Source organism: Dermacentor andersoni, chromosome 8, assembly GCF_023375885.2.
Source record: "Dermacentor andersoni chromosome 8, qqDerAnde1_hic_scaffold, whole genome shotgun sequence".
Taxonomy (NCBI): Eukaryota; Metazoa; Arthropoda; class Arachnida; order Ixodida; family Ixodidae; genus Dermacentor; species Dermacentor andersoni.
The window spans coordinates 117,185,784-117,213,687 of record NC_092821.1 but is presented as its reverse complement, the minus strand read 5'-3'; the positions used below and the strand labels follow the sequence as shown (position 1 = coordinate 117,213,687).

At 48.1% G+C, this 27,904-nt stretch overlaps 1 protein-coding gene across 13 annotated transcripts in view; it reads right to left on the bottom strand.

The window, feature by feature from the left end:
- LOC129384330 (uncharacterized) overlaps positions 1-27,904 on the bottom strand; it is a 463,248-nt gene that overhangs the window by 322,512 nt on the left and 112,832 nt on the right. For 12 of the 13 annotated variants that reach the window (XR_011896111.1, XR_011896110.1, XM_055069656.2 and 9 more), the window contains one exon: positions 732-1,002. The exons of the other annotated variant lie outside the window; for it this stretch is intronic. Coding sequence is in view for 10 of the 12 variants with exons in the window: in XM_055069656.2 (XP_054925631.2) it covers positions 732-1,002 (271 nt within the window). In the remaining 2 variants the exon portion in view is untranslated. The remainder of the gene's footprint in view (positions 1-731; positions 1,003-27,904) is intronic. 13 annotated transcript variants of the gene reach the window in all.

The window sequence follows — 27,904 nt, the reverse complement described above, 5'->3', positions numbered from 1 at the left end:
AGCACGAAGTTATGAGCTACAGTCCCTTCTTTCTTCCTTACGCTCGTCCGCCTCCTTATACACTACACACTATCTTCCCGTTTTCAAGCCACGATAGTCTTTGTTTATCCGAGACAGTCTGTCTTGCTGAAGAAGCCCTACAACTTGCTTCTTTGTGTACTCTTGTTTCACAATACCGCTCGAAGGCACGCTACGGCCGCCGACGCCGACACGTGATATATGATCCTGGTGATTTAGTGTGGCTGTGGAAACCAACCAGAAAACATGGATTATGCGAAAAACTGCTGGCCCACCATGCTGGACTCTATGTTATTACTGTTCGTATCAGCCAATTAACCTAGCGCATAGCACGCCACACGTCAAATGGCCGAGGGTCAGCAAAGACTGAACTTTCGCACGTCGCCCGTTTAAATCCCTTTATTTCTCGACAGCCTGTTTGACTTGTCCAGCAGGCTTCTTCTGCGGGGAGGGAAATTTGACACCCTTACGCGCGTAGTGGGTTTACGCCTCAAAGAACAGTATGGGGGCATCTAAGAGATGTGAACGAGGAAGACGACGTGCGGCTGGTTAGCTGAATCTCGACAGGCACTCAGCTGATCAAGGCCATTGCGTCTAACTCTACTTGGCTTGACAATAAACGCCTTTCGTTGGCGTAACAATGTATGAAAAGTTTCCGTCTATGGTAAATAGCATGACAAATTAGACAATATCACAACCCAACTAGTACAAACCTGTAACGTCCCAATCGAGGTGCACTCTCTGTAGTTTACACACGTAGTTTTCTCTGACATCTTGCACGATACGGACGCGACAATGTACTCTCCTTTCTTGAGGTGGACTTTATGATTAACGTTGAGATCTACTTTCGTATCAAGTATGATCTCGTCATCATATTCTTCTTTTCTTTTAAAAGTCTGATAATCTACGCCAACATCGCCGTCCTTGAGAGTAAGGTTGATTTCCTTGACAATGACATTGGCATTCCAGAGGCGAAGTCTAAACCTGCACAGAGAATAAAAGGTTGCGAATAAGATTGGAACTTCATTCATGAGACAACCGGTCTACTCGGCGTATCACAACACATCCTGCTCAAATTGTAGTCTGCCCTCAGGCCGCTAAAGCAACTGCGCGAAACGTTTCTAACAAAGTATTCTTTTGCGGCGTGCAAACAGAATGGGAGCGTTCGTGCCAGCGCTCGCGCGTTCGTCGTCTTTATCCTCATCGATTCTTCCACCTGGCTGCCGCACCGATGTCGCTAATCATGCCAAAAAAGCACAGGTAATTAAGAAATGCCCCCGGCAGTAGTGTGGACAGTTAGCTTCTGAATAACAACGGCGGCGGGACCAGGCTATTGAGCGGACGGGGTAGCACGCGCACTTCATCTTTCTTGGCCTTTCTGCCTCTTCTTTTGCACTGTCGCCATTACTGCAGGTGGCAATATATAGTCAATTAAGGCACTCGAGCTCACAGACTTAGGTCCAACCCATGAAGATTGGTGTTAATTAGGGCGAAGTTGAGTAAGGCACAGTTCATAGAGAGTTAAGGCACTTGCACTCATGCCTTTGGTGCTACTCGAACCCATGACATTTGGTGTTAGAGCGAAATTGAGTAATTTATAGTTAAATAAGGCAGCTTTAATTAAGGCCCTCGAACCCAAGACCTTTAGTGGGCGAAAAAGTCATTAGAAGTAGCCGCTCATTCGAATATCAAATAATTTAATGAATGTCTCTTGAGTGCGCAAACTTTCGCCTTCACCCCATTTGGCGTATGCTAAAGTGACTGTAAATTTTTGTCATTTCCATGTATATGTACATATACTAGTGTGTATAAACGTTCCTATTCGCTTGTGCTCACGTTTATTATGTGCATTGTAACAACGGTATCTTGATTTATTCTTGCTCTTTTCAATTATTAGAAATTCTAAAGAGAAGCTTTATATTGCTAGGCCAAAGGACAATCCGTCTCTCCGCGCCTGTGTTGGCAAAACTCATCCGTCGGGAGCCGCAGGCGCATGCGCGGAAGCACCCCTGGGAGAGACGGTAAATGCAAGGGGAGAGAGAATGGCTGGGTTTAAGGAAGACGTAGGTATACTCTCGCATCAACGTACACGGTAAGGTGGCAACGGCGCATCCGAAGGAGCGAGCGCAGTTGCGTAGGTGGAGCTCACTCAATGGATGATTGGAAAACATTTATTGTGAGTCCTGAAATACGAAATTATCACGCAGAGGCCCGCTCCCACGTTGGGACGGGTACGCCGAGCCTAGCCGCCTCATCGTAGGCTTTCTGGACAGCCCAGATTTGGTCCCCGTAGTCAGAGCTTCACAGTGAGGTATTCCATATTGACTGGTCAGCTTGATCTGTGCTTCGTAATGAGAGGCATCGGCTGAGCATATGTTCCAAGTTAGCTGAATTGCCGCACTGAGCGCTGGTAGTGCTAGTGTACGTGTCTGGATAGATCGAGTGTAATAAAAATTGGTTGCGGTATATACCCGACTGCAAAAGTCTGATGGTGATTGTCTCCGCTTTGGTCAGTTCCATATGTGGGAGCGGTTACACCCTGCTACTAAGGTAAATGTTTTGCGGTGACCTCGTTGTAAGTGGTAGGAAAATCTTTGTTGCAGGGTGTCGGGGGCTGGAGGAGGGGATTCTCCGTGGGCACGGTACGTGAAACCTCGTGCTTTCGAGTGGGCCAATTCATTTAGGTATGTGAGCCCCACTTCAAAGCACCCCATGCGTGCTGGAAACCATGTCATCGTATGTCTGGTGATCACTCTGTCCTTAAGAATACAGTGGGCTTTTTTTGTGATGGAGCCTATGGCGAAGGCTCGGACGGCAGCTCAGGTATCTCTGAAAACGTTTGCACGTTGTTAGTCAAGTAACGCGATGGCTATGGCAACTTGCTCGGCCGCCGCGTTCCGAGGCCGCGTTCATGATTGCTCGCGCGTAGTCAACTGAGACGGCCGTGTGTCTTCGAATATCTCCGTAGCGGCAGCGGGTGGCGTCGACAAAACAGTTCTCTTTACGGTTCTCTTTGACCTTGCGAAAAAGGGCCAAGGTTCTGGCTCGTCGTCTTCCGTCATTGCGCTGTGGGTGTACATTCCGCGCAATTGGGCAAACGGTGATTTGTTCTCGTTGATTCCTGGGGAGGCCACGGTAGTTGCTATCGATCGTCGTTTGTGGAATACCCATGTCAGCGAACAATTGTCGACCGGCCGTCGTTCCCGAGAGTCTGGGGATTTGCGCCCTCTCTCGGGCCTCCACGATCTCCTCTATTGATTTGTGCATACGCAGCTGAAGGATCGGCTCTGTGTGTGTATAGAGCAGAATCCCCAAGGCGCTTTTGATGCCTTTCTGAATCAAGGTATTTAGTTTAGCTCGTTCTGAGCTTTGCCAATTATGCATTGCTGCGACGTATTCAAAGTGGCAGAGTAGGAAAGCATGAATGAGCCCGACCAGGCTGTCTTCTCACAGGCCGTTACATTTGTTGGCGACCCTTCTGCTCAGACCGATGGCACTTTCTGTCTTCTTAGTGAACCGGAGGACCGTCTGGTTGTTGGAGCAAGACGACTCCACGGTCATACCGAGGATGCGTATCAACTCAACCCTGGCAAGGAGGTCACCGTTCTTTGGGTGTCGCGATATGCTGTTCTCTGCTAGGGATTTCCAGCCTTTTGGCTTGGGAGCCCGCCTGTTGGGTCTATATGGGAATATCTCGGTGAGCATAAGATGCCTGTATATTTAGGAAGCATTCTGTGCAATCGATGGCCTCCTAGAGGGCGGTTTCAACTTGCCACTTGCTGCCCCCAGTGCACCAGATTGTAAATCGTCGGCATATATGATGTGTCCAATGTTGTGAATCTTGGTGAGATTCTCGTACAGTAAGACCATCGTGATGTTGACTAATACCGGAGATATGAATGACCCCTGTGGGTTCCCCCTGTGGCTCACTTCGATTTGATCTGATTCGATTTCTCCGGCCTTGAGCTCGGCATGTCGCCCTTCAAGGTAGGACCTGACAAAGGACTGGAAGGACAAGGCTAGGTCGAGGTTCGAGATGAAGTCGAGGATGTTGTCGAATGCTTTTTCAAGATCAAGCCCGATAATGGCTCCCGTTTCCAGGGTGTTGTTGAATATCTGAGTCTTGATGAGCTTCATGGCGTCCTAAGTGGAGAGGCTGGTTCGAAACCCACCATAATGTAGAGGAACCGTTCGTTGACCTCGATAAATTCTGAGATTCTGTTCTGTATGGCATGCTCTGCAACCTTCCCCACGCAGGACGTGAGACATATGGGCCGCAGGTTGTCCAAGCTCGGCGGCTTGTTAGGTTTGGGTGTGAGGATGATTCGCGCAGTCTTCCACTGCTCCGGGACCGCGACTTCTCTTCATACTCGATTGATTTCGTCGGTGAGGAATTCGATTGACTCGTCCTCGAGGTTCCTAAGGGACTTGTTTATGTCTCCGTCGGAACCTGGCGCGGGCCTGCCATTAAAGTCATACAGAGCTCTTCTGATCGCCTTGAATCCGAACGGCTCGTAAGGGGTGGAGTTTGGCCTTCCACTATAGGCCAGGTACCAAACGTTCTCGCTCGTCATTGTCGGTAGGTATTTCCTGATCAATCTGTCCACGACCTCTCCTTCTGCTGAGGCTTTCGCAGCCTCGCGAAGCGTTCTTGCCAAGTTACTTCGTTGCTTGCACCTGGTGCTCGTCTCGTCCAGAAAATGCTTTAGGAGGTTCCATTTGGCTCCCGTTCTCATCTGGCCGTCGATCGAGTTACACATGCAGTGTTCTTCAATCTGCTGTCTGACGGCCGAAACCTTTTTTCTGAGTCGGCGGTTGAGTCGCTGCCCCTTCCATCTGTTGAGGAGTGATCGCGTGGCTTCAAACAGGTGTACGAGCCGACTGTCCATTTTCTGCATCTGCAAATCTGTCTGTAGTGTTTTGGTAGAATCCCTGACACCCAGTCGGACTGATTCAACCCATTGCTCAAGGCTCTCTGGCTTCATTCCGCGGACTGCGCGTTCTCGTCTGATCTTACGGAACTGGTCCCAGTCTGGTACGTGATTGTCTGCGCTCCTAGTGACGTCGCCGTTCTCCGTCACAGCCGAGCGGGCGCGTAGCAGTTTCTTTCCAACATCGACATGGGCAGGCCGCGTGTAGATCGTACCCACGAAGAGCAAGCCACGTACGAAGAAAGATTCCGGTAACAAAACCGCGAGTGCGCTTGTGTACGCCGTGCCCATGCCGAGGACCGTGCACAAGAACAAGCTCGTGCAGCCAAGCGCAAGTGGCAACTACTCACCGATGATCCGGAAGCAATCGAAGCCACGCTGCAACACAAAGGTGAACGGCGTCACTCCGTCTAAGTGCGCCCATACTATTGAGCAGTGCATCACAATAGCCCGACTGTGAACACTCAGGTCAATTTGGATATTTGTTCGACAGAAGCACGATTTGGTTGTGCATAGAAATCGCATAGCTCCGGCATAGCTGGGAAGACGAAGTAAAAGAGCATGTGATCACGAAATGTGCTAATCGAGTCCAATGCCAATATTTGCGGCAAATGATCTTCGAACATCGCTTTCTATATATATATATATATATATATATATATATATTGGCACAAGAAGACAGAGAAGAGCCAAGACGAGGCCCGCCCTACGAACGCTCTTCGAACGCTCCTCGGAGCTGTCTGCGGCTCCTGTTATTTGGCCTGTTTTTGGATGGTATTAGGCTCTTCCATGCTTATTGGTTGATCTCCCTATTATTCTCGTGCCTGCATCATCATAGGCTGATGTCGATAACTCCCCCGGCAGGGGTTTTTCCCCTTGGACAGCTTCTATTCCCGCAGACGAATTACCCCTGGATTTGTTTACCCGCAGTGGCGGAAGCAGCATCCCTGTAGCTCTGGTTCCTTCCAATGGAGGCTCTTTAAGGTTGACCTACCCCCAGTCTATCCAGCCTACCTCTGCGTACTAGACCATCACAGAAGTGAGACAGTTCGGCCTCGTAGGTATCGTGTGCAGATCACCAGACCAGACATGTATCGCGTCTTTTCTTAAGTGTTCATCATTTACGTCACTGCCGGTGAGTGCCTTCATCCCTGCTCACCTCGCATGCACCAAAGGAATAGTCAGAGGTGTCGATGCTGGTCTGTCTCCATCAGAAACATTAAAGAGATTGTCGCGGACTGCAGTAATTGCTGTTTATCGCTGCAATCGAGTGGTAGAAAACAAGAGGGTCCCAACATAATCAGGTGACTGCAACATTCGCAGGAATTTCCTGTCCGCCAGAAAGGTGTGGCTCCTTGTGTTCAGAGTTGAACCTTTGGCATCGCGTCCGCTACAATGCCGTAATTGCTAGCGATACGGCCATAGTGCAGGATGCAAGTCCAGTCAGCGTTGTTGCAAATGCGGGGAAGAGCGCGATCAAAGTGATTGTAGTGCTCAAGATTAGCGATGCTGCCTCTGTGGGAAAAGTCACCCAACCAATTATTCTAACTGCTCTGTTAGGGCTCAGGATATGCAGGTGGTAGAAATAATTGACAAACTACGTTGCTCCAGGAAGGAGGCGGTAAGCGTCGTGAAAGAAAGGGCACTTGGTAATGCGGGTGTTACTGGGAGGTAAGCGCTTACCTCGGGCGTATCACTAACAGCAACTATAGAGGCCACTGTTGTAAAGGCAGTTACAAAAGCTTTGGAACGGCTGGCAATGATCCTTGGCGAATCTATATCGCAGGCTGTCTCTACTAACTTGTCTCATTTGATGCCATCCACCTGTCTCAGTCCTACAATGACCCAAACAGTCGATCCCAAGCCACAAACTGGTGTTAGGCGTTCAGGTACCCATCCTTCTAATGAGGGTGTTGAACCTTCGACTTCCTCTTCCATAGGGCCTGCTAGTGGTAATCTGGTTAACGCAGATTTGAAAATGACAGATGTGGGACAAAATGTTCGATCGTATAAAAGAACAATGACACCAATCAATTATTCTTCCTCAGGTCCTCCCTCAAAAGCTAAGAAAAGTCAGCCCGGGGCTATACCAAAAGAAAGCATTCTACAGATGGCAGTTTCGGCTGCAGGACTTTCTAAACCATGGGGACGCTGATAGTACTTCAGTGGAACTGTCGCTCTTTATGTTTTGATTCAGTAGATTTAGCTTGTCTAACTAGTCAACTTAACCTTGATTTAATTATTTGACAATACAACTGGCTAAATTCTGTGAAACATCTTCAGGTAAAATTTTATAGATCATTTCGTTTAGACCATCCTACTAGAGGTGGCGGACTAATCACATTTGTTTCGTCTCACATTTGCCATAAGGCCAAAGTTTCATTTGAACTTTCTACTTCTGAGTGTGAAACCCCAGCGATACAGCTGAATCTCCTTTGATGTAGCCCCTTTACCATAGTAAATGCATATGTTCCTTTTCACGTGCAGGACACGAACACTGGACAGGGTTCTTAGTTTTTGTGGACGAGACATCTTACTGTCAGGTGACTTCACCTCTCACCATATATTGTGGGGATTAAAAGCAGATTTGTTCGGCACGAGATTAGGGAACTGGGCTATGGACACTGGAATAACGTGTGTAAATTCAGGATCCATTACGTTTATTCGGAGTATGTCCTACTCTGCAATAGATCTTACATTCTGTGGCCCGAGTGTCCCGGTATCTTCTTGGTCGACTGTTGAGTATGCGACGAGCAGTGATCACCTTCCAGTAATTTCTGAAGTAGCGTGCCCTGTAACGTTTATGAGCGGTCCGGTGCGAACTTTTATTATTTACAATATTTTTTGAAAATGTTTACGAAATACTCTTTCATCGGTGTCTGACGCGTGCACTGAGTGAACAATTACGATTACCTGTTCTGCTTTGGAAGGTCCTCGCAAGAAGTCTGAATTTGAGATTCGTCTAAGCAACAGAAATTTGTACAGCCCTTGGTGCAATGAAGAATGCGCTCGTGATTATAGAAAAAGAAAAGCCGCTTGAAAAAAAATTATTGCATAACCAGGGTCCCAAACATTGGAGCGATTATAAACTTTTTCGAGCCGTCTTTCAACATATAGTTTCAAAAGCCAAAGACGAATACGGCTGCAAGCATGTTGACTTCCTATCTAACAATAAAAATAAACGCACTTTCTTCAGTTTTTTCCGCAGTAGGATAAGGTCTTATGTGTCCAAATACTATAGACTCATAGCCTTAAGTAGTAATGAAATGAAACAATCACCAGGAGAAATCGCGGAGGGATTTCAAATTAGATTTCCGTCAGTTTTGCCACATTGGTCCAGCTTACGAAGGACATCAGATGATTTGATAGAGATTACCATGTTAGAATTGGCTGAAATCGTGGATCGACTGCCAGATTCAGCTTCCGGAGCAGATGCGTTAGCCTCTGCCATGATCAAAATGTTATTTACGGAAGCTCCTGATGACCTTTTAGCTGTTATAAATCACCTAATGTGAATTTCATGGATACCGTCTGCATGAAAAATTGCTAAAATAACTCCAGTTCCTAAATACCATGGGGAAGGGTATACAACAGGTAAAATTAGACCAGTCGCGCTAACCTCAAGTTTCGTGAAATTAATTGAAAGACTACTATGCGCCCATATGCTTCAATTTGTAGACACCAAAAACATACCTAATTCCAGCCAAAACGGATTCCGACCGTCATGTTCAATTTGGCATGCTCACTTGGACTTAGAAAATAGAATAAAATTAGCACGGTGACAAAGACAGATAGGTGCTATTGTAACACCAGACAAATCCAAAGCCTACGACGGCGTAGAATATGCAATATTACTGGATAAATTATGAAATCTGGTCTTTGCAAATTACCGTGTAAACTGGATATGTTACTTTTTAATTGGGAGGACATTCTACTGCTTTCTAAGCGGCTTTTCTTCGAGCATGCATAATCAATCACAAGGTGTTCCTGAAGAAGCTGTCATTTCTCCATTACTATTTATCGTTTTGATGAGTTCTATCCTCGGCATCCAGATGTACAAACATACGGCTCCCGACGGATGAGTTTTGACTACACAGGCGCGGAGGGACGGATTTTCCTTCGGCCTAGCAATATAAAGCTTCTCTTCCCCCTATATTATCGTCTACAGAACTATCTCTACGCCATAGAAGGCAGGTTAAACAACATTCACCTTTCACTTAACGTGAGAAAATGTTCAATATTGGTTTTTCCCCTTAATCCCGCTAATATATCGCTAACCTACCGTCTCGAGACTATACCTCAAGTGGAATCGGCAAAGTACTTAGGTGTAGTCTATGACGGCTCCCTCAGTTTACTTCGTCATATAGTTAAAAAAGAGTGACAGCAGTTCGCATGTTACGCAAACTATGCAATAGTCTGTCGGGGATGCGGAGACACCCAATACTAATGATTTATAATGATTTCTGGCAGTAGCAGTGGAGAGGCCTGGCACGCTGTCTAAGTCTGCTGAAAACTTTTTGCAGATCCGCCGATCAACTGTTTTGGAGCCCCAACTACTGCGCAGTCTCCGAAGACACGCAAGTGATCTTTCGTCGACGTCAACAGCCACATTATTGCCGCTGTGACGGAAGCGCCAGGGGAACCAAGGCCAAGGCATAAAAAGGCGTCCCCACAATCCTGCCATCATTCTGGCAGTAGCAGCGGAGAGGCCTGGCACGCTGTATAAATCTGCTGAAAACTTTTTGCAGGTTGATTGTTTACACTTGCTGACTTAAGTAGCAAACAGTCATGTTGACGTACTCTGCCGCTGCTGCTGCCACGCTGGGTCTTCTGCATTGTTTATGTTCCAAGTGCTCCTAGCTCTTGTCAGTTGCCCTTCCGAGAAGTTTTTTCCTCTGTACCAGATAGCCGTGCTCTTAAATTACAATGAGCGATCTCAGCGATACAACCTGTGCGAACTGCATGGGAGATATGTGATCTGATATCCGGCACATGGTGTGCTGTGAATGCTTAGGGCTTTTCCATTTGGGCTCTTGCTCCGGAGTTTCAGAGAAAACTTTTAAGTCGAAAGGCGAGGACTATAAGAAATCGTGGAAATGTACACAGTCCCGAAAACTTGAGCCAAATGTTTCCGTTCCTAAAGATGCTGAAGATACTTCTGTTGCTGCCCTGCTTTTTGAGATGAATAGAAAGCTTGACGAGCTGCTTCCCTTGAAGAAGATGGTTCATGACCTAGAGGCATCGGTCAAGCTTATGTTTGACAAACACGATGCCATTCTTGGTGACGTAACCAGGCATGAAGGCGAGATTAAATGTCTGACCGTTAAGGTTTCGAAGCTCGAAAAAACACACGGCTCTGGTGCGGAACTGCAGCGCATTGGTTCTTCTGTAAACGACATTGAGTATCAGAGCAGAAAGCTGAACCTCGAAGTTCATGGTCTTAAGCACGTTCGAGATGAATGCCTGCTGAAAGAAATAAACGCTATCGCATCCAAACTCAAGTTAGACGTGCTGAATGATCAGTTAGTTTCGGCAATCCACAGGCTGCCAGCTAGAGCGGATAAAATTTCAGGCGTCTTGATACGTTTTGCGAATCACTTGGTTAGAGATAAGCGGTTAGAGAAAAGAAAAGAGTTTCCGGCTCTTCAATCTGGCCTACATGTGATGGAAAACTTGACGACGCAAAACAGGGCTCTACTTAAGAAAGCTAAGGAATGGGCGAAAGCGAATGACTTCCGCTTTGTTTTGCACCATGGTGGCAAGAACTTTATTATGAAGGAAGAAGGAGATAGCACCCATGTGGTAAAGAATGTAGCTGACCTAAACAGTCTCAAATGACGAGTCAATCTACATACAGTCAGTTCACCATGTCAAGTGGAGATTGGGTATCGCCTACAGAATTACTCGACTTCATCGGTTCGGAACACTGGCTATCCACTAAATGTTTTCATTTAAACTGACAGTCTGCTCGAAACAAAAATAATGAGCTAGACGTGTTTTTTGGTAGTCTTAATTTTAAATTCGATTTCGTTATGTTATCTGAGACATGGTACAACCACAGTTCTCTTGTTTGGCATCTACCGGGCTATCAATGTTTGAACCAATTTAGGACTACCTCTCGAGATGGTGGTGTTAGCTTACTTGTTCATGACAATATTAATGTCGACTACATCGAAGAATTCTCATGTGTCACAGATGACTACGAAGTTCTATCCATTCTCAGCGGCAGAAGCGTTTACTCGGTGTTTTATAGTCCACCTGGAGGCAATATTCCATGTTTCTTTAGTTTTCTCGAAAATTTCTTCGCATATGTCTGTACGTATAAGTATGACGTCATCTGGGGTGGTGACTTTAACATTGATCTCCTAGCTGACACGTGCTTAACTTGGGAATTCCATATCTTGCTTCAGTCGCATGGTTGCTCAAGCGTTATCTCCGTTCCAACACGAGTAACCTATGCCGCGTCAACTTGCCTGGATTCGTTTATCACCAATGTTTCAACGGCTATCATAAATGCCGGCGTTCTTTCGTGTAACCTGAGCGACCATATGGCCGTTTTCTTCTGTCTCAAATGACGCACTGAAAAAAACGGACAGCGTCTTTTGCCCAGCCAAGTGATTACACCAAACCATCTCGAAACATTTCGCAGACAGATTCAGTTACTCGACTGGAGCGATGTATATGCCACACAATGTGCACAATCAGCATATGAGGAATTTCTGCGTATTTTCATCGCGTGTTACCTGGAAGCTTTCCTCTGCGAACTAGACGCAAGTGATCATCGCACATTCGCAAAGCGTGCATCACGGACGACCTCTTTCGCAAAATAATGTTTAAAAACATGCTCTATAACAAGTTTGTTAAGTCTCGTAATATAACCATTCTACACATATTTAAACGCTACCGCAATAAGCTAACAAATGAGCTTCGGAAAGCCAAGGCCTCTTATGAATATGAATACTTCATGTCTTGTCAAAATGATAGTCACAAAACTTGGAAAAAACTAAATGTTCTGTTAAATCGAGCACCGTCGTCACCTGCAAATATTGAGATATTTAAATATGGCATTATCATTGCGGATGAAGTGCTTCCTGATTATTTTGATAATTTTTTGTTTATACAGCTGGTTTATGTGTCCATAGAAATGCCACCCGCTATGTTCAGGTCAGGTGCCCCGATAGTATATTCTTATATCCTACTACTGAATCTGAGCTAGTCCATTTATTTTCTGAGTTACGTAATACCACGTCGTGTGACATTCACGGCATACAGATTACACCTGTAAAGCACGTCTTGGACATTATATCGCCTGTTTTAACATACATTTACAAGGTCTGCCTGACATCTGGGGTATTTTCTGCCAAAATGCAGACAGCTAAAGTACTTGCACTGTTTAACATAGGCAATAAAACTGTGATATCTAATTACAGACCCATTTCAATACTTCCAGTGTCTTCAAAAGGACTTGAAAAAATAGTATTTCGGCGTATTTCAGATTTCCTTGAAAAACGTAACCTGTTCACTGACTGTCAATATGCTTTCCGAAAGCGACGGTCAACCCAGCTCGCATTACTACCACAAAAGGAACTAATATTGCGAAATTTTGAAAACAAGCTGCTCACGCTCGGAGTTCTTATCGACTTCAGTAAAGCGTTTGGCTCTATTAACCATGAACTTTTGTTAAAGAAGCTAGAGTACTACGGTATTCGTGGTATTGCTTTGGATATAGTGAAATCTTATTTAAATCAGTGGTATTAACTTGTTGAAATTAATGGTATCTGCTCCCAGTTCAAGGAAGTAACAGTTGGTGTTCTCCAAGGAAGCAAATGAGGCCCCCTTCTTTTCAATATATACGCAAATGACCTTGTTCTTGTCGATAGCGAACCTAAATAAATCTTCTATGCATATGATACTAAGGTGCTTTTTTCATCGAACAACATTGAAAGGCTGGTTTCCACTGCAAACTCTGTTCTTGAAAAAGTACAGAGATGGTCACACGATAATGGCTTAAAAATTAACACTGACAAAACAAAAGCTATTTTATTTCAACCAAAAAATAAAGGTGTGAACTTGGAGACCGACATTATAATAGGTTCTTCAAGAATCGAGCTTGTTCAGTCTGCGAAGACGCTAGGTGTCTTTTTTGACAGCCATATGTTATGGGATGATCACATCGACTTCCTTGGAGGCAAACTTGCGCAAGTCGCTGGGGCGCTCTTCAGTTTAAGACCGCTGCCGCGCAAGGTCAAACTTCTATTGTACAACGCTCTCATCCTGAGTCATGTTGCTAGGATCGGCCTGCAGCTACTTCAGCCCGCTGCACGTGTTCCGATCCTCCGGGACGGTGGCGCACTTCAGAGAACTCCGGATAACCGGCAGCCACGTGGCGAGGGCTCAGCTCAGGAGAGTTCTCGAGGGGAGGTAATTGGCGGAACCTCCCCATGCGCTTTTAGAGACACCAGACAATGTGGTACCCGGACGCGCCACCCGGGACGGCTCCGAGTTCTACGAAGTCCCTCTGACGTCGGCCGCGTTGCAAAGGTCATCTGCCTTCGGAGCGGGCACTGAAACTTGTGTGTGTGCGTGTGTAAACCGTCCCGCGGAGAGGCGGCTGGTCTACAGTGACATCGAACGGTGACGTCAAACGATGATGTCGAACTATGACGTCGAGCGGAGTGCATATAAGCAGCGATTGTCGGCTGCTAGAGTGTGCTCGTTGTCGTGCTCGAAATGTACTAGTGAGCTGTGTGCTCGTTTGCTGTATGCTCGTCTTGCGGGCTCCATTTGGGAGTCGCGCTAGACTGTCGCTGTATCTCATGTTCAACGTAAATAAATCCTGCTCTCCTAAGTCCCGACGAAGAGTCGAGCTCCTTCCTACAGCTACGACTGCCAAATCTTACATCTGAATGGCAGCGCTGAGATCGGCCTACAGCTCGTAGATCGTCCGACAACTCTAACAAATGGTGGCAGCGGCGAGATCGTCCGACTAATCTAATAACGTACACTACTGCTGCCTCGTGTGGAGTACGACGTCTGCTACAAACATAAACCGGTTATTCTTGCTTCAAAAAAAGGCAATACGTGGCATCTGTAATGCTCCAGTAGACGCTCACACTGCACCTCTATTCAAACAGTTGAATTTACTCACACTGCATTCTCTGTTGGAGTTGAGGCTGTTACTAGCCTATCGTAAAGAAGCAAAACAAAGCTAGTCATACATCACGTCGTTGGCAGAATTAATTAGAAACAGAACAGAATACAGTACATGGTCACCTGAACACTGGTATATGCCGCACCATCGCACTAACTATGCTCTTCAAATGTTGTACCATCGCTTACCACGCCTATTAAACACGCTTAAATGTAATGACATAGATGTCACTTCTTGTCCCGTATCGCATTTATATGAGCATTTCAGTGATACTTGAAGACGAAATAATTTGTTGTTGGTGACTGCTTTCTGAAGTAGACTGTCGTCACACATCTCCGTTTGATATTAGCCTCTGTGAACGGCTCAATCATGTCTTATTCTTTCCTACAGTGATTACTTTGTTAATGATTCTATCGCTGCTTTTGTTGTTCTAGCGTACACTGTGGATTGCCTAGTTTTTTATGGTTTGTAATGTTTTTTGCTTTTTCTTCATTGCATTTCTGTTTGCTGGCATACTGTCTAAGCCAACTTGTTATTGTTTTTTGCTTATGTATTGTTTTGTCCATTCTAAACCAGTGCCTGTGCCTTCTGCTGCTGCCCTCAGACCGGGTTTAAGGCCCGTCAAGTTGCTGCGAGCAACGTTTTCCTTAAATCCCCCATAAATTGTACGTTTATGGAAATAAAGGCATATTTTTTTTTAAATGTACGTATGGCGCATTTTAGAATTTGGATGTCTGCTCTTTTCTGGTGCGCCAGCTTATAAATTATGCCCCCTTGTCCTGATTGAGCGGGCAGCCATGCGGTTGTGCTGCGGATTGCCGAAATTTGTGGCTAATGGTATGTTACATCAATAAGTCAGGTTGCCCTCAATATTGCGAAGGATTCGGTTGCGGGCGGTGCAGATATTCTTAAATATGTACGAATGTATGAATCCCCTATTAGAAGAATGAAAAATATTGTTACGGTGAATGGAAGGAAGAAGTTGATTTAGACTAGAGGAAGACGAAGTCTGGCAGTCGCCTAAACGCCATATACACCAGTTGTAAATATACTATATTTTACACTCGTGGGCCTGCCTTCTTCCTGCAACATTTTGGTGGAAGTTGCGGGGTACAATCACGGAACTTCGCAGCGGACGTCATTACCTGCCGCCGTAATGGCAAATCAACCGACACAAGCGACAACGCCTCAGCAGCCCTTGCCAGCAGCCCTGGCCAGCGGTCATCCTCACTCATCCGAGAGACCCGGGGACATTTTGTGGCACGGACAACACCGACGTCGAGGACTGCCTTACGACGTATGAGCGAGTGTACGACAACAACAGGTGGAATCCGACAATGATGCGAGCAAACGTGATATTTTACCTGGGAGGAACTGCGAAACAATGATACGACACACATGAAGCTGACCTTACGAGCTGGGATGTCTGCAAAGAAATAATGCGAGACCGGTTTGGCAGACCTGTCGGTCGTCCGCTGGTAGCAATAAAAGAACTTGCGTGCCGCGCTCAGACATCCACAGAATCCTATGTCGTGTACATACAGGATGTCCTGGCCCTCTGTCGCAAGGCTGATAACAGCATGACCGAGGCAGACAAGATTGCTCACATACTGAAAGGTATTGCAGACGATGCCTTCAATCTCCTTATGTGTTAGGATTGTACCACTGTGGATGCAATTATAAAGCAGTGCCGGCGCTTCGAACAAGCGAAGGGCCGCCGCATCGCTCAAACTTTCGACCGATTGCCCAATACAGCCGCGACATCTTATTGCGAAGACCCGCCGCGGTTCGTTCAGCCGACAGGGCCGGTAGATATAACGCGCATCGTTCGCCGTGAGTTTGAGGCCATGGCTCCGGCTCCAGTTCGTTTAGACTGTCAGGAAAGCGTGCCCGCTATCTCCCTTATACAAACGGTCGTTCGGGAGGAAATTGCAAGTTTGGGCATTCCATCTATCTGCTCGGTCCGCCATGCGAACACCTACCAGATTTCGCCGGCCGCTCGCTCCCAGACGCAAAGCTTTCCGCCACTCCGTCGCAACCCAGCTGACTGGCGCACAGGGGATGACAAACCCATCTGTTTTAATTGTTCCGGTATTGGACACATCGCCCGTCATTGCCGCAACCACTGGTAGTCGCCTCTTCGGTGGTCGTCTCCGAGTCACTACCGCCAAGTGCCAGACAATCGTACTTTCTCGCCCTATACGCCGACTGGAACGCCGACAGTGCTATACGCCGACGCCGACAGTGCTCCACCAAGACCCAGCCGCTCCCCGTCTCCGCAAGGCCGTAGGTCCCGTTCGCCTCTCGTTCACCGCTCTTCTTCCCCTTCTGCAACCGGTCGCTAAGCTTCGGGAAACTAGACGGTGTAGCTCCCGGAGGTGAAGCTGCAATTCCGACCCGGCCCACAAATCCTCCGTTCACCCTACCTACCTGTGGAAACCTACTGGACATTGAAGTTGATGGCGTTTCTGTTAGATCTCTCGTTGATACAGGAGCGCAGCTTTCAGTTATGAGCGCGGCTCTCCGCCGAAGGCTGAAAAAGGTTCTGAAACCCGCCGTACCGTGCACTGTGCGAGTCGCCGATGGGCGTACTTCACCTGTCCTTGGAATATGCAAAGCACGTGTGACCACTGGGGGCCATTGTACCATTGTTCTATTTATCGTCCTTGAACACTGTCCACACGACCTAATTCTCGGCCTCGACTTCCTTTCGAAACACTCTGCCCAAATTGACTGCTCCGCAGGTGTTGTCCAGTTGGATCTACCGCTTCCTGCCGACGCAACCACTTGCGCTTGACACCGCTTATGTTCTGCTGAGTTTGCAAGGCTGTCTCCACAGGCGGCTACGAATATCCTTCTGAGGCCCTGTCCTCCCGTACCTGATGGTGAGTACGTAGTGTCGCCGCTTACTGACGTGGCTTTGTCGCGCAATATTGCCCTACCGAGCACCCTAATCCAGATCCACGAAAACTGCGCTCGCGTGCCCATCCTAAATTTTGGATATTCGTCGCATGTGCTGCCACATCGTATCGCCATAGCGCATATTACTCCTTTGGAAGACTGAGATTTCTTCTTTGACCTCTGAATCGTTCCTCAGTACCAGCGGACCTTTGTCACCCACTCCTTCGTACTCGACGCCTGTGGGCGATATTTCTAAGATTATCGCCTATGACCTTCCTTCCGAGCAAACAACAGCTCTCCGTCACCTCCTGTCATCTTATTGGGACATCTTTGATTTGAACGACCGTCCACTTGGCCAGACATCTGTTGTCACGCATCGCCCCAACACCGGTAACGCCAGCCTCATTCATAGGCGCCCATATCGTATATCCGCTACAGAAAGGGCCATCATACTGTATGAGGTAGACAGGATGATGGACAAGGACATCATTGAACCTTCCAGAAGCCCGTGGGCATCACCGGTTGTCTTAGTAAAGAAAAAATACAATTCGTGGCGCTTCTGCGTTGACCACCGTCACCTCAACAGGATATCAAAGAAGGATGTTTATCCCCTGCCTCGCATTGATGATGCTCTTGACTGCCTCCACGGATCCCAATACTGTTCATCAGTTGACCTCCGCTCCTGCTTCTGGCCGATTAGCGTCGATGAGATGGACCGCGAGAAAACCCCCTTCGTCACACCGGGTGGTCTGTACCAATTTAAAGTCATGCCCTTTGGAGTGTGCAATGCGCCAGCTACATTCGAGCGCATGATGGACTCTCTCTTACGCGGCTTGAAGCCTCTGTTACCTCGACGATGTGATTGTGTTTTTGCCGAACTTTGAGAGCCACCTGCAGCGCCTCACAACCATACCCTCCGTGTTTCGCCGGGCTGGCCTTCAGCTAAACTCCTCCAAGTGCCATTTCGGTCGCCGTGAATTTAACATGCTTGGCCATCTCGTAAACGCCGCCGGAATCCAAATCGATCAACAAAAAGTTCACGCCGTGCGAAATTTTCCTGTACCTTGTTCCACAAACGATGTCCGTAGTTTTCTGGGCTTATGCACTTATTTCGGGCGATTTGTGAAAAATTTGGCGACATCGCTCACCCTCTCACTGACCTTCTTAAGAAACACGTATTTTTCTGTTGGGGACCACTGCAGGAGAAAGCCTTCTCTACCCTGATTGAGAGTCTTACAACTTCCCCGATCCTGTCACACTTTTATCCTCCTGCGCCCACTGAAGTACGAACTGACGCAAGTGGTCATGGCATCGGCGCTGTCCTCGCTCAGCGCCAGCAGGGCCAAGACCGTGTCATCGCTTACGCTAGCCGCCTTCTTTCCACGTCCGAGCGAAATTACTCCATTACTGAGAGAAAATATCTCGCGCTCGCATGGGCGGTCGCGAAATGTTGACCGTACCTTTTCGGTCGGAGCTTCCGCGTCGTAACTGATCATCACGCCCTCTGCTGGCTCTCCTCTTTGAAGGACCCAACTGAACGACTTGCACGTTAGGCATTGGGTTTACAAGAATATACATGTTCTATTATGTATAAGTCAGGGCGCCTGCATAAAGACGCTGACTGCCTGTCCCGCAATACCGTGGATGAACCGGACTATACCGATGCAGACTCGGACATCAGTGTTCTATCACTCTCGGGCTTCCTGCATATTGGCTCTATATGGTGCAAAGATCTTGTTCTTCGAACACTTATGGAACGCTTAAGCTCCTCGCCCACTGACCCACCCCTCCGGATGTTCGCCTTGCGCGGTGGAACATTATACCGTCGTAGTGTTCGTCCTGACGGCCTGGAGCTCCTCCTAGTCGTTCCCAAGCACCTTCGACTCGCCGTGCTCCAGCAACTTCACGACGCTCCTACTGCTGGACATCTGGGCCGCACCCGTACTTACGACCGCCTGCGGCGCCGCTTCTTCTGGCCCGGCATTTATCGCTCTGTGCGCCGTTATGTCGCTTCTTGCGACCTTTGTCAGTGCCGGAAGACGCCCGCTATGCCTCCCGCTGGTTTGCTTCAACCAATTGATATCCCTACAGAGCCCTTCTTCCGTGTGGGCCTCGACCTCCTTGGCCCCTTTCCAATTTCCATCAAAGAAAACAAATGGATTGCTCTAGCGACCGATTATGCCACGAGATATGCCATCGCACGAGCGCTGCCAACCAGCTGCGCTACAGATGTCGCCGACTTCTTACTATACGACGTCATCCTGCACCACGGCGCCCCTCGCCAGTAGCAGACCGATCGCGGCCTCTACTTTCTATCGAAGGTCGTCGATGATCTGCTCCGCTCCTGTTTTACAGAACACCAGATTGCTACCGCGTACCACCCTCAAACGAACGGCCTCACCGAGCGACTCAACCGCACACTAACTGAAATGCTGGCCATGTACGTTTCCGACGATCACCGCGACTGGGACGTCGTTTTACCATACATCACTTTCGCGTACAACTCGTCCAGTCACGACACTGCCGGATTTTCACCATTTTACCTTTTGTATGGCCGCGACCCCACCTTGCCCTTTGACACGTTGCTACCTTCCGCAGTACAATCACTCAGCGCTGGTTACGCTCGCGATGATATTGACTTAGCCGCCCAGGCCCGAGATGTCGCCCGTCATCGCCTCATAGTCTCGCAAGCTTCTCAAAAGCGACGCTACGACCTTCGGCATCGAGACCACAATTTTTCACCTGGTTCCCTTGTCCTTCTCTGGACGCCTTCACGTCGCGTCGGCTTGTCGGAAAAACTACTTTTCCGTTATTCTGGTCCGTACCAGATATTACGCCAACTGACCGACGTAACATACGAGATCGCCCTAGTCGGTCAGCCTTCAGTGCCTCCCAACGTCACCAGCGCTGTTGTTCACGTCGCCAGGCTCAAGCCCTATGTCCCCCCATTAAGTGAAGCTCGAAAACTTGCACCGGGACGGAGCTACCCCGCCGGGAGGGTGATGTTACGGTGAAGGGATGGAAGAAGTTGATTTAGACTAGAGGAAGACGAAGTCTGGCAGTTGCCTAAGCACCATATACACCAGTTGTAAATATACTATATTTTACACTCGTGGGCCTGCCTTCTTCCTGCAACAATATATTCATTTCCCAGCATGCATTATTTTTCGGAGTACACTGGCCGCGGTTTCATAGATCACAGGTCGTCGTTGTACAAACATTGCATAGCCTCTTAAATGAATGTATTTGGGAGGCGCCACCTACTTGTGATGTGCGAGTGTGTACCAATAATCTATGGTGACATCTACCGTAACAATGCAAAATTTCTGTATCGAAGTATAATAAATGGACTATTGCAAGATCATTTATTGAGTTTAACTATAAATACAGTCATCGCAACAGACGCCTCATAGTGTGGAGAAAAATCTGGAATTGGTTTTTTCGCTCCTGCTCTAGACTGGTCGTTCTCAATTAGGATTGCGGACTTTTTATCCCTATTTCAGTCTGTATTTGTACCTGTAGTATTAGCGTTACGTAAGGTAAATTCATCGATATCTACGATAGTGATAATAACGGATTCTTTATCTTTTTTTTGTACGCCGCTCACAACAAATAGTGGTGCTAGCCTTTTACGTACAGTTCGTTTTCTAGTGCCTGACCACATAAATTATGTAAATTACTTTGGGTGCCTGGTCATAGGGGATTATACATCAGCGAAATGGCTCACAGTCTCGCACGGGCGACCCTCAATGGCCCTGTACAAACATTACTTCCGGCATCAGCTTACCTAACTACTACTAGATACAGGATATAGGCAATCGATCTAGACTTTTTGAATCCAGCTACAGCAAATTTTTCATAATATGGACACTTCCTATTACCTTGGCGCAAACGTTCCTTTCACACCAGAAAAACTGAAGTAATTTACCCGGTTACGCTATCGAACACCATTATTAAACTTTTATTATCACAGGGCTGGTCTCGCACCCTCCCCTCTGAGCCCATTCTGTGCAGTAGAAGAAATCATCATTTTTTCTTATTCCACCGCCGTTTTTCCACATTAAGGGAAGACCATTCAGAATCAACGTTCACGCAACTTGGTTTAAAATTCTCCATTTTAAATATCCTTTCTCTAGGAGCCTCCTCTCTTGGCAATTACCACAGGGATGTCTGCTCTGCCGTGGAGGAACTCATAGTTGTTTCAAGACATTTTTCTTAAGTTTGTTCAAACATTATTTTTATCTGTTTCCACATGATACTTTTACCAGTTTTTCATTATACTTTTACCAGATTTCCTTCAGCAGTGCGGTGCCACTCTTGACTGCGGTGGTGGCGAGCTTTTCCTGTCTCACCCGCCGTGGTTGCTCAGTGGCTATGGTGTTAGGCTGCTGAGCACGAGGTCGCGGGATCGAATCCCGGCCTCGGCGGCCGCATTTCGATGGGGGCGAAATGCGAAAACACCCGTGTACTTAGATTTAGGTGCGCGTTAAAGAACCCCAGGTGGTCGAAATTTCCGGAGTCCTGCACTACGGCGTGCCTCATAATCAGAAAGTGGTTTTGGCACGTAAAACCCCATAATTTAATTTTTTTTTCCTGTCTCCTCTTGCCGACCAATTCACTACCTGTTCACGTACTCTCGCCGTCATTGAAGATACTGTCTTACCGGCACGTTCCTTATCCAGAGTTCGAGTTCCCGCTTGCGGTGTCGACGCCGATGCATTTGATTCAATCGTTGAGCCTGTGCATTCAATGGTTGTGAAGTGTGCACGTACCTCGATGCGTCCGCTCGGTGGCCTGCGGAGCAAGCACATTGTGGGTGCCAAATTTAGCCTCCCAGTCTGTTGTGCTACCCAGCGGTATGCGACTTGCCTCTTTTGAAGTGGATACCAGTCTCAGGATAGGCGCTTTAACTGATTACAGGTCACGCGAATACCGAGAGTACGGGGCTGACCCCGGTGTCCCTGCAGACTGGCTGCCTTTTATTTTTAAATGACCAACAAGTCACTGTCTTCACAGAAGCGTCAAGCCCTGGTCAGCGTCCTTAGCAAGCATGTCCCATTATTTGATTTCGCGCAGAAGGCTAACAAAGTTCACGTTCCAACTACGCGGTCTCGCACAGGATCGGCACGGGGTCCGCGCATCCCATCAGGCAGAAGCCTTACCGCATGTCCGCGTCAGAGCGCAAGTTCGTCGCTCAACAGGTCGACGACATGCTAGCCAAGGGCGTCATCGAATATTCCTCTAGCCCTTGGACTGCACCGGTCATCCTCGTGAAAAGGAAATATGAGTCCTGGATGTTTTGTGTCGACTACCGGTTCCCTGGATCGATGACATCATCGACTGCCTTCATTCCACATTTTACCTTTCATCTGTGTACCTCCGATCGGGCTACTGGAAGATACCAATGCATTCAGCCGACAAAGAAAACCGCTTTTGTGATCCGAGACAGTTTGTTTGAATTCAACGTCATGCCGTTTGGTTTGTGCAACGCGCCTGCAACGTTTGAAAGGTTTATGGACACAGTACTGAACGGCTTGAACTGGGAGGTTTGTTTGTTTGTTTTATTTAGACGACGTCATCATTTTTGGCCGCACTTTTTCAGAGCACAACCATCTGCTGGACGTTGTTCTGACGTGCCTTGAACAAGGTGCCCTTACCCCAACTCCAATAAATGTCACTTTGGCGCCAGTACTTCGATATCTAGTGGACAAGCAGGGGGTGCGACCAGACCCACAGAAGGTCGCTGCAGTTAGCGGCTTTAAAGAAACGCAGTCACAATGTAAGCTGAGGAGATTCTTGGGTCTTTGCTCGTACTTCCGACGCTTGTGCCCATGTAGTGTCGTTGAGTGGAAATACGGGAGGGAAGAAACGATGTGGATAGAACCAGATGCTCGCTTACACCTGCAGCTTAATGGAAGGTTTTTCAGGGAGCGGCGGGCCGCACATGCGCAGTCGAAAGGCTGATACAAAGCTCATGCATAATCACATGCAAAAATCTGTAGAAAATGCTGACACCCGAGGAGATACCTAATTTCTTCATCCGTCTAGGCAACTGACGTGACATTGAAACACGTGGTATGTTGTGCGTATATCTGTCCAGCTTCAATAGCTTCTGTCGCCAGTCTGTCATTCGACTTGTTTAAAATGGTTGCATTTGTAAATAGCGAAGTACAACGACAATTTTTATGTGCGCAGGTAGGCGCAAACCACCCGCAATAGCTTTTAAAGACACTGAGTGCTCCATAAGTCGGTCGTTTATGCATCGACCCGTTTGGTCAATGTAAACGTTACCGCAGTGGAGCGGAATCTGGTAAACGACCTCAGTGGCGCAAGTCACAAAGTGGTTTACGTGTCTTTTCTCACTTGCATTTTTTGCACTTTTCGCTCCGATTACGTGTTAGAGAGAACCTCGCGAGCTTACTGGGAGCTGTGAAAACTACGTCCAGCCCATGCTTGCGTCCTGTTTTCTTCAGGCTGTGCGATATTGCATGTATGTATGGTATCACCACAACCTTTTTTGGTTTCAGCTTTTCCTGTGTCGCTGCGGCGGTTCCCATTTTCATCTTCTTTAAAATAGGAGCTCCCATGGCCACCACACGACTGAAGGAAAAACCCGAGCTATGGAGACGTGACACCTACATACTGAAGCTGTGCTCAATCTTGTGCATACAGGATTTTCTCAAAGCCGAATTCAGGCAAGCCAAATCAATCCCTCGTTTGACGAGCTTAGCGTGTGGGGAGTCACAGGCTAGTATGCTTTTCTCGGAACGGGGTAAATGTGCCCAACAAACATGGTCGTCTCATTTGAAATACAGAATGAGGCATAAGAACTGCAACCCGCAATTGCCGGGAGGTTCAAGGGTAAAAGACAAAGAACGTGAAGTATTATTAAAAAGATCTCACACGCCATTGGCTGCTGATAGGGGGGTTCGGTCACTCAGTACGCTTAAAGAACAAGACAGTCATCAACATATCTATACACTTTTAAAGCACGCCTTTCTACTAGTTCTGGTTACAACTGGCAGTCCAATTTTGCTAAAAAAATCTCACAAAGCTCAGGCGCAACACAAGAGCCGACGCATATGCCCCTCTTTTGCACATATATATTGTTGTCATAGCTTACAATTGTGCCCAATGTTGCCAATACTGCCTGCCCCCTGACTTCATTACTGCCCAAGGATCACCCTTTCACTTGGACAGTAGAGTGCGATTCCTCTTTTCATCAATTGAAGTTCCTGCTGACTTCCTAACAAATACCTTGCCATTTTTACCCTTCTGCCACAATAGAACTGCACACCGACGCGAGCGGAATCGGCCACAGTGCCGTCCTGGTCGAGCGTTTTGGTGACGCCCAGCATGCCATTGCCTATGCCGGCCGTTCGTTGAGCGAGGCCGAACAGAATTGCACCGTCACTGAGCAAGAGTGTCTCGCTGTCGTCTTTGCAGTCCAGAAGTTCCGCCCATATCTCTACGGGCGCCGCTTCACGATCGTTCAACAAGGCTGATCCTTGGACTAGTTGGTACGCTTTACTCATAATGGCAAAGCCTTTCGCGCAATTCCAAAAGACAGAGACAGAGAGAAAAACTTTATTCGTAGCAAGTAAGTTTGGACTCCTCTGAGTGCCTGGACCACCGCATGGTCCCACCCTACGTCGAGACGGTCATGTTCCTTTTGTTCAGGGCGTCGGCAGCCCGAGCCACCGCAGCAAGCTCTGATGTCGGGTCCGTAGACGAGAGCAGGACCACCCAGTCCTCCCAGCTTGAGATGGCGGGCTGTCCCTGCGGGGGACGATCAGCAGGGCAGCCAAAAAGGATGTGGGAGAGTGTGGCGTGAGGGTCGCCGCATAAGCATGAAGGGGAAGTGCCACACTATTGGGATAGCAGCTGAGGGGCTGGGAGAGAGCAGGTCTGGAGACGTCTCCAGACGATCTGTTGGGAGTAGGTCATCGAAGGGTGGGGAGGAGGGTAAGTCTGACAATCCAAACGGAGTACTTGCGCGAGCTCTGCAAACCTGTGCGCCCGCTCCCTCGAGAAGCGAGGATCGAGGCTATCCTGAGGCCGAAAAATGTAACCTCGGGCCAATTTGTTCGCAGCCTCGTTTCCGGGGTTCCCAGAGTGACCCGGCGCCCACCACAGCTCTACCCTGCGTGGTAAATTCTGGGGGGGGGGGGGGGGTTTAACAAGTTCCTGGCAGTGGTGTGAATCCTGCCTCTGGCAAAGCTGGACAGAGCAGTCTTGGATTCGCTAAAGATGTATTCAGCATCCAAAAGCTCAAGGGCTAAGGCGAAGGCAGCCTCTTATGCCTCCTTAGGTGTAGAGCCCAAGGGAAGATGGTGAGTTAGGGGTCGGGGTATGGTTGGGATGAGTTGTAAGCAACTGCTGCAGCTTCATGCGTTGTACATTCGGCGTCTACCCAAATGGCTTTCTCGACTTGTCCGTAATACTTGTGGAGGGCATTTGCGCGAGCTACGCAGCGAGAGATTTGATACTGGTCATTTCATGGTTGCATGGACGTTTCGAGGGAGGGGTTTCACTACAAGGGCTGTATGGATGTGTGGAGCAATGGCTATAAGGGTTGACTGATCAGCGGGTATGTCGATGCGAAGGGAGTCGAGGATATGGCGGCCAATGGCGCTCGCGGCAAGTCGGAAGTACTGCGTCTGACGGTGCGCCTCAACTAGTTCAATAAGCGTATTATGCATGCCTAGTGCAACGAGTTTAGCTTTGCTAGTGCTGCGGGGTAGGTTTAGAGCTGCCTTAGTTACAAGGCGGATCATGGCGTTCACGCGCTCGGTTTCCGTGCGCTTCAACTTGAGATATGGAGTGGCGTACAGAATGCGGCTAAGCGTGAAAGCATCTACAACTTTCATGTTAACCGCTTCGTTGAAACCCTTCTGCAGTGAAGATACGCGGCATAGAAGCTGCAACGCTGATTGCGGGGAGGCCTTGAATGTCTGTGGGTACGGTCATTGCGTCCGGAATCCTGCCGGTAGAGGCCAAGGATGCGCAGGGTGGGAGTGAGGGGATAGGGGATCCTTGTAAAGTGATTTGGATGGGTGAGTTAGCGGCAGATTTTGGTCTAATTAGGAAGAGCGCGGACTTAGAGGGGGAACACTTGAGTCCGATAGATACGGGAGAGCAGATGGTGTCGGCTGCTTATTGTAGTTTCCTCAATTTCCTCGTCAGAACCATGAGTGGTTCATGTGGTAATATCATCATCGTACATGGTATGGTTTAGGTGTGGTATGAGATTGAGCTTCTGGGCTAAGGGAATGAGAGCAATGTTAAATATAAGGGGGGAGAGGACAATACAGGGACGGGACAGAGACACAGGACCATGCTCACGATCATTACTGATCACCGTTCACTACGTTGGTTGGTTGGAGTCCGTGACACGTCTGGCCGCTTTGCTCTATGGATGCTACGTTCGCAGGAATTTGACTTTGTAGTCAGTTACAAGAGTGGCCGACATCATGCGGATGCCGACTCTCTTTCGAGGTTCCCTCTACCAGCAAGTGCATGTGACGCCGACAATTTTGATGAGTTTCTGGCCGCCATCGACGGCATTCTTTTTCCCGACTTGGCTACTTTCCGGGAAGAGGAGCGTGACGACCGCAGCCTGGATGCCCTCTTCGCCTCAGCTGCTCAACCAGCAGATAAAAACGGCTTTGTCATCCGAGATGGCCTGCTCTACAAAAAGAAGTATGTGGCTGATAGTGTCCGCCTCCTCCTAGAGGTTCCTAAGACTTCGAGCACCCACGTGCTCCGTGCTATGCACGACGACTGTACCACTGGGCACCTGGGTTTCACCAGAACATACCACCGCATTCAGGGCCGATTCTATTGGACTAGTATGCGACGGGATATAGAAAAGTATGTGGCCAGTTGTAACGAGTACTAGCAATTCAAGCGCCCTAATACTGCTCCGGTCGGACTCCTTCACCCTTGTGGCGCCACCATCAACTCCTTTAGAAATGGTTGGTGTGGATCATCCCTGCCCATTCCCGCGCTCAACAAACGACAACCGTCGGATTATAGTCTGCGTCGACCATCTCACGCGTTGTGCTGAAACCGCAGCGATGCCAATGGCCACGGCTCTTGATATTTCGAGCTTCCTCCTGTACTTTCTTATACAGCGTCATAGACCCCGTCGTGTTCTTGTGAGCGAGTAGTCGAAGAGTTTTTGCGTCTCTGTGCTTGCCAGTTTCGCCACGCGACCCCGTATCACCCGCAGACAAATGGTCTCGTCGAGCGCATTAAGAGAACTTTGGCCAACATGCTTTCGATGTACGTCGATTCCAGGCACAAAAATTGGGGTGGCATGTTGCCTTTTATCACATACGCCTACAACAACGCAAAGCATGAAACTACCGGCTACAATCCTTCCTAACTTCTTATATATATCAGACCACCCCGCAGCTGCTTTGATATCATTCTACCTTTTACTCCTCATGCGGACTCTTCTATTGCTCAGACTCTCTACCGCGCTGAAGAAGCACGTCGCATAGCTCAGCTCCGTACGTTGGTATCCCAGGACTACTCCAAGATCAGCTGATTCACCACATAAGAATGCGTCGTACGACAAAGGGGACATAGTATGGCTTTGAACACCACATCGGATGCGCGGCCGGTTCCAGAAGTTTCTGGCTCGTTACACGGGCCTTTCTTCATCACCAATCGCCTAAGCGATGTGACCTATTCGATTGCTCGTCTCGTTTCTAATGGCTACCGGTCTAAGAGGACGCAGCTTGTTCACGACGCCCACCTGAAACACTGTAATCCCCATTACTTCGAGTGGACGTAATAGTAACTCGCCCGGTGGGCTTCGTCTGTTAAAGGTTAGTTATGTTGTGTTAGTTGTGTTAGTTGTGTTCAGTTGTGTTACGCCAAAGCTACAGCAAAG